Genomic DNA, 13,982 nt, shown 5'->3' with positions numbered 1-13,982 from the left:
ATTTTTGTATTTTTAGTAGAGATGGGGTTTCGTCATGTTGGCCAGGCTGGTCTCGAACTCCTGACCTCAAGTGATCTGCCCACCTCAACCTCCCAAAGTGCTGGGATTACAGGCATGAGCCCTGCACCCGGCCCCAGCTTTTATTTTTTCAGACCAAAAGTTTGCTCCAAAAATGTGTTTTTCTAGCCAATTAGAATTTATCAATTATTTGCATATGACAAATGTAAGAGACAGTCTTTGCCACAAAAATAACTCTTGTTTACATGTGTTTGCTTTGCTCTTCACTGGCTGACGGGGAGACACACCTCGCCTCAAAGAACCTTAGAGACTAGTGGGATCACCAGAGAGGTAAAGAGGTAATGGATGATAATGAGGATGGAGTGAAAGATGCGTGCAAGGTTCTGACATGGTTCTTTCAGTGGTACTTAATTCTTAACATACTACCTTCTAGAACTTTTTTCTCTTTTTGGAGTCAGGGTCTTGCTCTGCCACCCAGGCTGGAGTGCAGTGGTGACATCATAGCTCATTACAACCTTGAATTCCTGGGCTCAAGTGATCCTCCCACCTCAGTATCTTGAGTAGCTGGGATACAGGCACAAACCACGATCCCTGGCTAATTAAAAATTTGTAGAGAGAGAGTCTCATTAATCCGCCCAGGCTGGTTTTAAATTCCTGAGCTCAAGCAATCCTCCCACCTCAGCCTCCTGAAGCGCTGGGATTAAGTCATGAGCCACTGTGCCTGGCCTGGACCATTTTAAAACTTGAACATCTAAAATTTGGTTTTGCTTCTCTATAAATGAAATTTCCTTGGTGTGTATCAACTTCTTGTAACATGTCACTGAACTGTGACTTAGTTACTTTCATTAAAGTCAGTGTTTCCTAGGATGTGGCAACATACAGCATAGTGGTGTTCAAGATGCCTTTGATACACAGGTATGAATCTGTTATTTTAATAGTTAGGTGTCTTTTTTTTGAGACAGTCTCACTTGGTTACTCAGGCTGGAGTATAGTGGCAGGATCTTGGCTCACTGCAGCCTCTGCCTCCCAGGTTCCAGTGATTCTCCTGCTTTGGCCTCCTGGGTAGCTGGGGTTACAGGTGCCTGCCACCATGCCTGGCTAATTTTTGTATTTTTAGTAGAGATGGAGTTTCACCATGTTGGACAGGCTGGTTTCGAACTCCTGGCCTCAGGTCATCCACCTGCCTCGGCCTCCCAAAGTGCTAGAATTACAGGCATGAGCCACCGGGCCCAGCCAGGTATCTATTTTAATTTATAATAGGAAGCTACTAATTTTCCACTTATGGTGATGAAGTTTCCTTCCAAAGAAATTTAAGTTTAAATGTATTTAAGTCGAGTGATGTTAAGAAAGTAATAGCCCAGGGACACTCAGCTATGGCAAGATTGTGCAGGCTGTATGCAGGGGAGGATGCCTACAGAGAGGAGACCATCTCTGCTGCTCCTAGCAATCATCAAGCAGCCACGTGCTCCACACTGAGATGAACAACGTCTCCCAGCCTGGCATTCTGGATTCTTCTGGCAAGTCACTGTTTGTTTCTATTTATTTGCTCAGAGCCACTGGCCTTGCCCTCTCCAGACCTCTTGGCTTCCTGACCTCCAGATGCCACCCTCACTTCTGGAGGCCACTGCAAAATGGAAAAATCTTTCTCGGGATTCTGTTTGAGCTTGGGATAGTTTCTCTTCTTCCTGTTGTCATGGTGGTTGTCGACCATTTTCTCCAGCGCTCTGGTCTTATGTGTGCCTGTGTCTGCAGACAACCTGTTAATCATGAACAGCTTTGTCTGGTACTTCCTGTAGATGGTTCACACAGAGGAAGACTGTTTGCTCCTTCAAGTCACTGTTTTCAAATTTATATATGTTGTACATTGCACTATGAAGTAAAGAGAAAGAGAACAGAATTCAGCCCATCTAGAAAGGGTTGTCTTTCACGCACTGGTGAATTGCGGCCTCCTCCATGCAGACTCTGTGACTACCTGTGGCACCGAATGCATCGCCACCTGTGCAGGCAGCACTTTGCTTGTGTCACCGCTCCCTTCTGTGCCGACCTCATTCTTCCCTGTGTTGCAGTTACCCTTTACGCGTCGTCTTCCCCTCCCGTGGCTGCGTCTGAAAGGCAGTGGCTGCATCTTAATCTCTCAACAAATATCTTGAGCATCTGCTATGTGCCAGGCACTGGCCTGGGAGCTACTCAGTTGGAAGTGAATGACGCTGACAAAGTCTCTCCCTCCCACAGTGTGTCATCTTTGTATTTCCCAGCACCTATCAAAAGTGTATTAGTTATCTATTGCCGCGTAACAAATTACCCCAATACTGAGCAGCATAAAACAAATGTATTCCTCATGCAGTTTCTGGGGAAGTGATGGGTTTTTTTTTTTTTTTTTAAAGCCAAAATTTTGTTAATTTTTTCAGATTAAAAATTTTGTACCCACATATGTCTATAATCTGGGAGGAATCTGGGAGCAATTTAGCAGAGTAGCCCTGGCTCAGGCTTTCTCAAGAGGTTGTGATGCAGGAGGAGCAAGCCCCAAAATTGGAGGGTTCTTGGCTTTGCCCAGGAAAGAATTCCAGGGTGAGCCAGTGGTGTTAGTAACTTTTATTGAAGGGGCAGTGCATGGCAGTAGCAGAGGTGCTGCTCCCTGCAGAGCAGGGCTACCCCATAGGCAGTGTGGCCAGAACAGCAGCTCAGAGGCAATTCTGCAGTCCTATTTATGCCCATTTTTAATTATAGGCAAATTTTGGCCAGTTTATGCAGAAACTTCTAGAAAAATGGTGGCAACTTCTAAGTTGTCATGTTGCCGTAGAAAGGGGTGGTAACATCTGGGTATTGCCATGGCAATGGTAAACAACATGGCACTTTGGTGGGTGTGTCTTATGAAAAGCTGCTCCTGCCCCATTGCTTTTTTAGCTAGTCCTCAGTTTGGTCTGGTTTCTGAGCTCTGCCTCTGAAGTCGAATCTTGCCTCCTGCCTCGGTTGCGGTAAAGATATTGGCCAGGCTGCCGTCATCTGAAGGCTTGACATGGTAGGAGGATCTGCTTAGAGGCTCACTCACCTACATGGCTGTCAGCCAAAGCCCTCTCTGTGGGCGCTCATGACATGGCAGCTGGCTTCCCCTCAAACAAACATTCCAAGAGAGAAAGACTGAGCCAGAAGGAAGCTGTGTGTCTTTTGTCTCAGTTCAGAAGTGACACACCATTACTTCTGCCATATTCTACTGGTCACACAGACCAACCCTGGTACAATGTGGAAGGGGGTTGATTGCAGAAGATGCTGGGATCGTGGGGTCTACTTTGAAGGCTGGCTACCAGAGTGGGGCTTTCCACAGTGGGTGTTCCATAAATGCCTGTTAAAGTTTTTACTCCTACAATCCTTAAGTCAAAAGCTCTACTTTTGTTTTTAATAGACTGTGTTTTTTAATAGTAGTGTCAGGTTTATAGCAAAGGCAAATGGAAAGTACAGAACATTCCCATATATCCTGCCTGCCACCCTCCCCGTGCACAGCCTCCCCCACTGTCAACGTCCCCACCAGCATGGTGCATTTGTTATAATCAGTGAGCCTATATTGACACATCGTTATCACCCAGAGCCCATCGTTTACATTAGCGTTCCCTCTTGATGTTGAACATTCTGTGGGTTTGGCCAAATGTCTAATGGCATGCATCTACCATTACAGTATCATACAGAGGAGTTTCACTTCCCTGAAAATCCCCTGTGCTCTGCCTGCCCATCCCTCCTGCCCTCCCAATCCCTGGCAACCACTGTTCTTTTTACTGCCTCCATACTTTTGGTTTTCCCAGAATATCTATCACATAGTTAGAATCATACAGTGTGTAGCTTCTTTAGGTTGGCTTATTTTACTGAGTTAATTATGCATTTAAGATTCCTCCATGTCTTGTCATGGCTTGATAGTGCATTTAAAAAAATTTTTTAACAAAAAAGTAGACATACTTTTTGCCCTGGCTTTGCTGTTAGGATCATTTTGGAGTGTTTGTAACCTTCCACTAAGTTTAAATAATTTGAAGAGTTTACCCAGCTAACACGCTTCTGCCACCTGGAAAAAAAAAAGTCCATAAATGTGTTTTGAGCAGCCTTTGTGACTTGTCTTAAATTGTCGTCTTTCCCTTGCAATCAGATTCTCTAAGGGTCTTGCCAGACCATTCATGTTCTGCTTGTCTAACAATTCGTGGGAAACCTCTATTTGAAACCCTCATTATGTCCTATTTAAAATAGACTTGGTTTAATGCACAAAGTAACAAAGTCTTGCTGAAAGAACTAAGCTGTCTTAGAGGAAGGTCTGTGTTCTGCATGTTGGTTGACTAAGGCACCTGTCACAAGCAGGTGCTTGCTATTAAATAGCCTCAGGTAGAGGGCAAGGGAACTATTCTTTTTTATGGGAAAAAAATAGAGTGACATCATTGCACGTTGACGCACTCCTACAGTGAACCAGCAACGCATATGCAGATGACAAAGGCAAACTTCAAGTTAACTGTTTTCATGGCTGTGTGATTTTTCCTCCTCCTGTTCTGTTGTGAGGCTAAGGAGGAAGCAGGGCTCAAAGCAGGAGAGCTGAAACTACCACCATGAGAACGAAACCAGTATTTGTATAATATTTTTCGATGCTATTCCTCCCACTCTGACTTTTGAGAGGAACAGACTTTCCTCTGGTAAGTTGCAACCAGACAGCTAGTGGCTCTCACCAGAAGGAAAAAAATAAGAAATGCTACCAGGAGCCTACATATTTAGGAGCAAAACCCTTTGTAGAGCCTAGTGTATGGTAAGGGATGGAAAATCCCAGAAAAGGTTTAGGGTGAGTTAGAAAGATGTGCTCTATTTTGTCTTAGCAGAAAATCAGCTCAACTCTTCAAAACTTGCTAATGTAAGGACGAATGAGAATGGTCATTGGATTTGTGCTTGACAACTTGCTTGACACTGCACCCAATGTCTTATGGAAATATTGTGTAATAGCTCTGTTTAGCTGGTTTAACAGCAGTATTTATAATAAAACGAAGTCAATGGATGGGAAAATGTTCCTTATATAACAATACCTCTGTGGAACCAGGGCTGTGTGGATCCTACGGTACCAATAGTCACCACCATTTCCCTTGTGGTCATAAAAACTCCTGAGGCCAAGGAGGTAGTAATGATACCTGGGAGGTGATATATAACCTTTGAGGTACCTTCTTGCAAATGGAAACCTACGAAGGAACTGCAAACATGGCACCATCCTTCAAGATGTTTTCTAAATATCAATTTTAGCCTCTCAACAACCTTTTGCTGCCCACTCCAGTTAGTGACACTCCTCTCCTTTCCATTCCTTTCCTTTTTCCTTTCGTTTTCCTTTCCTTTCCTTTGACAGTCTCACTGTGATGCCCAGGCTGGAGTGCAGTGGTGTGATCTCAGGTCACTGCAACCTCTGCTTCCCAGGTTCAAGTGATTGCCCTGCCTCAGCCTCCCAAGTGGCTGGGATTACAAGCGCACTACACCATGCACAGCTAATTTTTGTATTTTTAGTAGAGATGGGGTTTCACCATATTGGCCAGGCTGGTCTTGAACTCCTGACCTCAAGTGATCCACCCGCCTTGGCCTCCCACAGTGCTGGGATTACAGGTGTAAGCCACTGCGCCTGGCCTTAGTTAGTGACACTCTTGAAGTGGGGACAGTCCTTCTGGAGAGGGGTCTCATCCACAGGGGGTAAGGAACAAGCATTAAAGGGATATGCGTTTTTTAATGCCCCACCCCCACCCCACCCTGGTGATTCCTACATGCCCTGCTGACATTGGGGAGGGGGATCCCTTCTTTCCACTTTCAGTCAACAGAGCAGGTGGAGGTCAGTAAGCCTCTGCATGGGTCGTCTGAGAAGGCTGCCTTGAAGGACAAGTTCAGCTAAAAGATCAACATGGGTCCTGGGGCCGGATTTGCCGCTAACATTTGACATTCTTTATCTGTACACCAAAGGGGTTGAATTACATGGCCCAAAAGGCCACTGCAGCAATGATATTTCCCTATTCCATTTTGAGCAGAAGTTGAGGAGTGTCACAGGATGAGGTTACTGTGTTTTCCAGCAAATCTAAATGCAAGGTTGCAAGCTGGTCAGAGCTGGCTTACAAATGTGTTTTGTTTACACTCCCCAGTGTTTTGTGTTTGATGAATTAGTTGCCAATACTTAAAAATAGATGTAGAAAATTCTGAATCTGGCCACACCCACCCCTCATCCCTGCATAGTAGCCTCTGCCAGAGCAGGCACGTGCTGTTGGCCTCCCCATAGTCCCGCTGGGCCCATTTCCCTCTTTCCCATACCTCCCCAGCCACTGTAGAAGTTTGGAGTTTGCAACTTCTGTTTTAATTTCTCTTCATGTTCCCTGGATCCCATGGGACGATGACACTTTGTAAAGGCTACATATCCAAGACTAATCCAAGGTCTTTCTGCTGCTTGAACTAGCTCAAGAAGAGTTGGTTTGTGTGAGCATGTGAGCTGTGGACATGTGATCTGGCTTGGTCATGAACACAGAGAGTGGGAGGAGAGGTAGAGGCTGAATGTGATGGTCCTGGAAAGCTCCCCATCAGGTGGTTGCATTCTAGATATGCAAAAGGGATGTGAGAAGTTCAACATGAACATCTGCATACATCAGGGAGAGATGAGAGCAAAAAAGAAAAGAGCTTATGGGGTTTTTAAGTGTCTTCTTTCCTTCCTTTTCTTACCCTTATTGTCCAGGTCCATGTCACAAACGGCGGGCGAGCAGCTGCTGTACCCAGCTAGGGTCCCTGTCGGCGCTGAAGCATGCTGTCCTGGGGCTCTACCTGCTGGTCTTCCTGATTCTTGTGGGCATCTTCATCTTAGCAGGTAAGAGTAGTTTGTTTTTGTCCCGGTCTTTGGGATGAGGAAGGAAGACCTGGAGTTTCCATTCTTCATTCCCACTGTCATGAGCCCAAACACTGCCCTTGTCACCATGGAAACCACAGAGGAAGAAGGAAGAAGCTCTTCAGTAGTATTGCTTATTTTGCGTGGGAGTAGCCGGCAGGGGCTACTGTGGAATTGAAGAATTGTGGAATTGAAGCTTGTGGAATTGAAGAGTCCAGCAGTAGAGACCTAGCTGCTGGGAATGGCTTCTGACTTTTCCTGCATCATTGTGGGACATTGTGCATTACACTGGGCCTCCCTGGGCCTCTGGGGTATGGTTTGCACTGAGAAGGCTGGGCATTGTCTTAGCTTCTGGTCCTGGGGTGCCATGAAAATAGTTGCGAGGCACTTTCCTTCCTGGTAAACCTGCTGCCCTTTGCAGTTACTGTAGGCAGAATAGGCTTGCCCCAATTCAGCCAGGCTCTCCTTACCAATTTCTATCTTTCAAGATGGGCAGGTGATGGGCTAGGGCTAGCATTTTCTCAGCCAGGGAGAAGGACAGCTCATGGACTTAGGAAGGGATGGAACAGGGGCCTGTTGGCCCCAGTCTGTGAGCACCCCAGCTCATCATCTATAGGTCATCCCTATGAAGACAGATGGTGAAGCAGATGGCTGTGGTGGTCTTCTCCTGACTCCCTTTCAAAGGAAGGGCTGCTCAGTTCCCACCTTTCTCAATGGAGTTAGGTAGGACTGGACATAAGTAAGGCTGAGGGATCAGTTTATTTCCACCCGACATGTCTCACGTGAGTACCTGCCTTGCAGCAGGCTCCATGCTAAGATTGGGGGCACAGCTAAATAGGACCCAGGGGCTTCTCTCAAGGAGCTTCCAACCCAGGAACCAAGACAGGGTCATGCAGTTAGAGCCCCGCCTCAAGGCAGAATGCAGCGGGCACTGTGATGGGGTGTAGCCCAATGTGATGGTGACAGAGCAGGCACATATAGGGAGGTGCGGCTGCTGCATGGAGCAGGTGGGGATGGTGGGAGCGAGGCTGCTGGCCAGGCCAAGCTGACTTGGAGCACTGAGGGAGGGGACCTCGGGTGAAGCCCAGGGCAGGAATCTGGAGGTCCAGCCCTTACGGATAGATGACCTGACCTTTTGCTGGAAATTTCGAGGCAAATGGCCAGGACCTCCCCGGTCTTGACTCACTTTCTGTCAAGCGGAACTAGTCACTTGGGTGTCGTAATGGGGTGTTCAATGCTGCCTGCGCCTTCAGGTTTCCACACTCAGGGCAAAGACATTGGGGTGGAGTCTGTCCCACCAATGAGCAACCTGAGGGGCGGCCAACAGCAACAACGAGAGAACCTCATGATTCATCCCTGGGACCAGAGGACAGGGGCCAGCAGGGTCCTCACAGGCCAAGTGGGCCAGAGGAGGATTTGAACATGTTCTCAGGCTGCTTGGTGAGAGCTTGGGATCTGGTTTTGTGGGTTTGGCTGCCAGGACCATAACAAAATTCTGGAATGTTTAGGAAGCATTCCAGCCCAACAGGAAACCAGAACAGGGACTTTTAGGTGACAGATGCAGAAAAGCTCTGCAGAACAGGAACTTTTAGGTGACAGATGGGGGTCTGGAGGAGAGGGACCAGATTGGTGGGGGCGTCTGGGGCCAGCCTCTGGAGGTCCTGGAAGGGCATCATCTCTTGGGGAAGAGAAGACTTGCAGCGGAGTGACGGTTCTCTTCTGGTGTCTGGATGGCTGCCATGTGGAAAGGGTAGACATGCTCTATGTGACCCTAGAAGGCAGCACTAGGACCAACGGGTGGATGTTATTAGGAGACAAATTTCCATTCAAAATAAAGGACAGTTTGCTAACAAGTAGTGCTGTCCAGTATGATGAAAAAAAGGCTTTCTCCTGGCTTGGAGATTGGATGAGGTTTATAATGATGTCCTGGAAGCTTCAGAAAGGAGGGTGGAACATGGTTTCCCAATCTAATAAAAATGTTGCCATACCTCAATTGTTCCAGCATTTTTCTGATCATTATAATTATCTTTGAACCTGAAGTTTCTGGATGCCACATTGCCTGTGTTGAACAAAAATTTGGGGTAGATTGGGACAGAGCTGGTGCAACAGTGTCATACCTGATCTCTTGGCCCTGGGTGTGTGGCCGCTGTTACCTCCCCAGATTCTTGTCTGGAGAATCATGTTGGCCTCTGGGGGAGGTTTGGTGAGGGTGGCATAGGAAGGGGACTTGGCAAGGTGGTGGACAAGTCTGAAGTTCTTTAAGGAGGCTGTATCTGATCTTAGGGAGATTTCTTTAGATTGCCTGATTGAAGACCTCAGCGATGCTCCTTCTCAGAGATACCAAGATCAAGGGTGTGGGGAGATCCATGGTCCAGTGTGAAGAAGAGCTTGCCTGGCCTTCTGTTGGGTGACCTGCCATGGGAGAGGGCTTCTCCTTCTTGGGTAGAACTCACTGTCTGTGCCCAGAGAGGTCACCTTGCACAGGAGATCCATTTAAACCATTCTTAAAACCTCCTTGTCAATGCAAATCTCATAGCTCCTACAACTGGATGACAAAATTATCCACTGCAACCCAGCGCCATATCTGAATACTAGATTGGCAACATCTCAGCATGCAAATGCTTACTCTTACTGTTTCCCAGTGTGACAAATTTGTAATCAAACTACACCAAATATGAGTCTTATAAGCCCCACATAAGACTTCTCTCAATTCATCTTCTTGCCCAAATATTGAAAGTAAAAGGCAAACATGTACCTCACATTTATGCATTATCTAAGTTTACCTGTTTGAAGGTTAATCCAGCCACCACCCAAATTATTCTATCAATTGGATTCTGCCCACCATCCAACCTGACCAGTGTCCTCCTGGGAGCTTTACTCCGATAATCCCATGCTGTCACTGGGTTCTGTTCCCTAAGCTCACAGCCTTTCATCATCTCCCAAGGAGACGGCAAGAGACTCCTCCTACCCCCAGTTCCTCTAAGCTTTCCTATCTCTTCAACATATTTTGATTATTACCTTGGCTAACAGTTCCCTATTATGTTTTCATTCTGTTCCCAATTCATTTCTGGACAATACAATCAGGTTTAAGTTTATGAACTAAAGAATTGAGATTGCCTGGTCATGTGGCCAGGGGGTCCTCAATCCAGCACTTCAGGCAAGATGTCCTTTGCGATGGAATTAAAGAGTCGGAGAGAGTTCAGTCTTATCCATGACTCTTCTGGGCAGTCACTGTGGTGACTGGGTGTGTTCATTAGGAACGATCTCTTCTTCTCTTTCCTGAGACAGTTACGTAGATAAGTCTGAATTCTCACTGTGGAAATGAAACAGCAGAAAGGGGAAGTGAAAAGATCTGGGATTCGAATGTGAGGTGAGGCTGTAGCATCGCAGCAATGTAGCAAGACCACTGGTCTACAGGGAGAGTCCCTGGGGAGATATGGGCTCCTCCTGCACCTTAATTTAGTTATTTTCTAACAGCACCAGTCGGTCATTGTCATCAGCATCCTCAACAAGCATTGAATTTGTGCATGAGTGTTCAGTGGGTGCAGGGCAAAGGGATAAGCCCTAGGAATAAAATGTCATGAGATGTAGTCCCACAGGAGGGTTTAAAATCATAAACACATACACCCACTGTAGGGCAATGTAACGTAGTTTCTGCTGTTGCCAAATTATACAAAGGAGAGCCCAATCCCTGAGGGCTGGAATGGTCGGGGAAGGCCTGGGCCTGGGGAGAGTTATCCACCTGGCTTTGAACGGAGTATCCCTTTTTTGGATCACCTTGTTTCAAGCAAGTCTGTCCCTGGACTTTGCAGGAAAGAGTAATATGCTCAGAGCCCATGTCCATCTACACTGTAGCTTCCTGATTCTATCATGCATCTTGCGAATAGGAGCGCAATGCCATCATCCTTTATTGGGACACTTTGTCAGAAACAACCCTGTGAAATTTCATCCCTTGTGCTTATTGTAAAAATGATGTTGAGGATGTTATTTCTTGCATTACACAATGCTGTCCTCAGAGGATGCATGCACCAATTATTTTCTGTCTCAGTCATGGAAGGAGTTATGTGTTCCTTGAGGAATTTGTTTTCACCTTATGGAGACTGTGAATCTGAAAGTCTTTAAAATTACTTTCAAGGAGGTAACTAACACAAACTTAAGAGTCAGCTGTCATCCCTTGTATGGTGATATGTGAATCTGAAGGTCATTAAAACAAAAACCTGGGGACAGAATTGTGGTCCACCCGCAGCAAGTGTAGAGACTTTAAGGAAAGCATTTTTGTGTTAGTCTCTATTCCTGGCTTCATTCGGGGTCTCTCTGCTTGATCTTCTTTACCTGGATCTCATCTACTTTCATCGTAGTGTAGTTAATGTATCCTTGTGAATTGCCTTAATTCTTTATGGAACAAGGAAGGGTGTGATATACAGTTTTATCTTTACAAAATTTCCGCCTTTTCTATTTCATTCTTCAAATGTGTGATGTTTTTAATATGTGAATGAATGACAGAGACCAGGGAATCTAGAAAATATTCGTAGAAAAAGAAAGATGAGTATTTCAGTTTTACCAAGTACTTATTTGAGATGAATATGGAATTGCTACCCAGGGACATTTAGCTAGTAGAAGTGGCAGGTGTGTGATTAACTATATTAACACATATCTAGCATGTTATGTACTGCATTGACATCACAGCATTTAAGAAGAATATTGAGACAGGCAGGACCATGTAGACTTCATGCTGGTTACAAGTAGGGACTTTGGAGCCAGCCTGTCTGAGCTTGAACCCTGGCTTCTCTATCACCAGCTACGAGACATTGGCCGAGGCACTTGGCCAAAAGCTCCCTTCTTTGAAAATGGGGGAAATCAGTGTACTCCCTATATTAGTCTGTTTTGCATTGCTACAAAGGAATGCCTAAGATGGGATAACTTATAAAGAAAAGAGGTTTATTTGGCTCACAGTTTTGCAGGCCATACAAGCACAGTACCAGCATCTCCTTGGTCTCTGGTAAGGCCTCAGGAAGCTTCCAGTCATGGCAGAAGACAAATGGGGAGTAGTTATGTCACGTGGCAAGAGAGAGAAAGGGGGAGGTCCATCCTCTTTAAGCAACCAGCTCTCACATGAACTAATGGAGCAAAAACTCACTCATTACCATGAGGGGGATGCCAAGACATTCATGAGGGATCCACCCCCATGGTCCAAAGACCTCCCACTAGGCCCACCTCCAACATTGGGGATCCGATTTCCACATGAGATTTGGGGTAGTAGTTATTGTTATTGTTACTGCTGGCACTAGTATTACCACTATTATAGCATCATCACTCTTACTTTTTCTTTGTTTTCTTTGTAGTCAATTAACCTTGATAGCATCACCTGGGGTTTAGCCACAGGTTATCTGTGAATGCTCTGTAACCTTGGAAACATCACTTTGCTGTCTGAATGGGAGTTTACCCATTTGTAAAGTGAGCAAATTGGGCAAGATCGGTGGTCTCAAACGTTTTTTACCATGACCTACCAACCAGTACACACATATAAGCATAGCTGAGATAATACTTACATTTGTAATGCCTTTCTACTCTATTTGTTTTTTTTTTAAACGATCACAACTCATTCATTTATTTTGTAATTCATGAATAGGATAAAAGCTGTAGTCTGAAAAACAATGGGCTTAATGATACTTCTATTGTTCTCTGTGTCTTTCGAGCATTCTGGGAGTAGCCACATTCTCTTCAGGATATGGACTTTGAGGCCAGACTTCTGAGTTCAAATCCAGGCTGTGCTATGGAATGGCTCTATCATTTTGAGGCAAATAATTTAACCTCCAAGGGACTTGGTTTTTTCATCTATACAATGGGGTGATTGTGGTGCCTACTCCATGGGGCTGTTGTGAGGATTTAATTAAATAATACGTGAAAATTAAAACTCTCTTAGTGCCCAGCACATAAGTACTCAGTAGGCTGGGGACAGTGGCTCATGCCTGTAATCGCAGCTCTTGGGAGGCTGAGGCAGGAGGATTGCTTGAGCCTAAAAGTTTGAGATGAGTTTGGGCAACATAGTGAGACCTCGTCTCTACAAATAATTAAAAAATGAGCCAGGTATAGCGATATACACCTGTAGTCCCAGCTACTCAGGAGGCTGAGGGAGGAGGATCACTTGAGCCCAGGAGTTCAAGGTTGCAGTGAGCCATGATTGCATCATTGCACTCCAGCCTCGGTAACAGCGAGATCCTGTCTTTAAAAAAAAAAAAAAAAAGTGCTCCAGAAATATTTGATGATATTATTCCCACAATCAGAGACAGTTTGCTTTCAGAATAGCAACGGATTAGAGACCTACTTGTTTAGCCTGAGCACCCAGTAACTTTGTCTATAAACAGAACTGGGCTCAGTGCAGTACGTGTCCATATGCACATGTTTCCAATAAACACGCAGGGAAGCCTGGAGACATTGTTGGAGAGGTCCTTGAGGTACCGTGACAGCACAGGGCTCAGTAAGCCAAGAAACAGGAACAGAACAGCATTTCCAGGATTGTAGCTCTTTAGGGGAGGGAGCGATGGAGCCAGCAATGGCCCCACCCATGGCCCTGAGATGCTTAGCTTCAGTGGGTGTCTCCTACAACCTCCCCGCCGACTTCCCAGACAGACACGGTGTTGTGCTTTTCCCAAAAAACAAGAGTCACAGAAACCTCTTCCTTGTCCACCTTGACTTTCCCACACAATTTCTAGTTCTTTTTTGAGTGATTCATCATAAGGTGTTGTTCTCATCCTCACGATTGCTCATCAGCGAGTTGGAAACACCAAGGAAAGCGAACCCAGTTCCTCCACCTTTGTGTCTTTGTGCCCTGGTCTTCACATTTGCCATGCTGTATTGCAATGATTGGTTTCTGTGCCGGCTCTCCTTCTAGTCAAGGAGAGCTCTTTCATAATAGGGCACTGCACCTTGTTCACCGCTGTCCTCCCACTGTCTACCATCATGTGCTGCTTATAGCAGGTACTCAATTAATGGAAGGACTAAACTGAATGCCTCAACAGAATGGCCATCTTCCCAACAGGCTCCAAGTGTGAGTCGTCAACAGAATTAGACACCACTCCTGGGGTGGCCTAGCCAAGGGGGAGTGTGC

General features: G+C 45.8%; 1 protein-coding gene across 1 annotated transcript in view; it reads left to right on the top strand.

The window, feature by feature from the left end:
• The window catches only part of SCARA5 (scavenger receptor class A, member 5), a 139,688-nt gene that overhangs the window by 19,743 nt on the left and 105,963 nt on the right, over positions 1-13,982 (top strand). The window contains exon 3 of the mRNA XM_011983884.1: positions 6,728-6,856. Within this exon, the coding sequence (XP_011839274.1) occupies positions 6,728-6,856 (129 nt within the window). The remainder of the gene's footprint in view (positions 1-6,727; positions 6,857-13,982) is intronic.

Source organism: Mandrillus leucophaeus, unplaced genomic scaffold (genome assembly GCF_000951045.1).
Source record: "Mandrillus leucophaeus isolate KB7577 unplaced genomic scaffold, Mleu.le_1.0 Scaffold256, whole genome shotgun sequence".
NCBI classification, from domain to species: domain Eukaryota; kingdom Metazoa; phylum Chordata; class Mammalia; order Primates; family Cercopithecidae; genus Mandrillus; species Mandrillus leucophaeus.
Note: the sequence above shows the minus strand (reverse complement) of the source record. Positions and strands in the feature narration are given on the sequence as shown.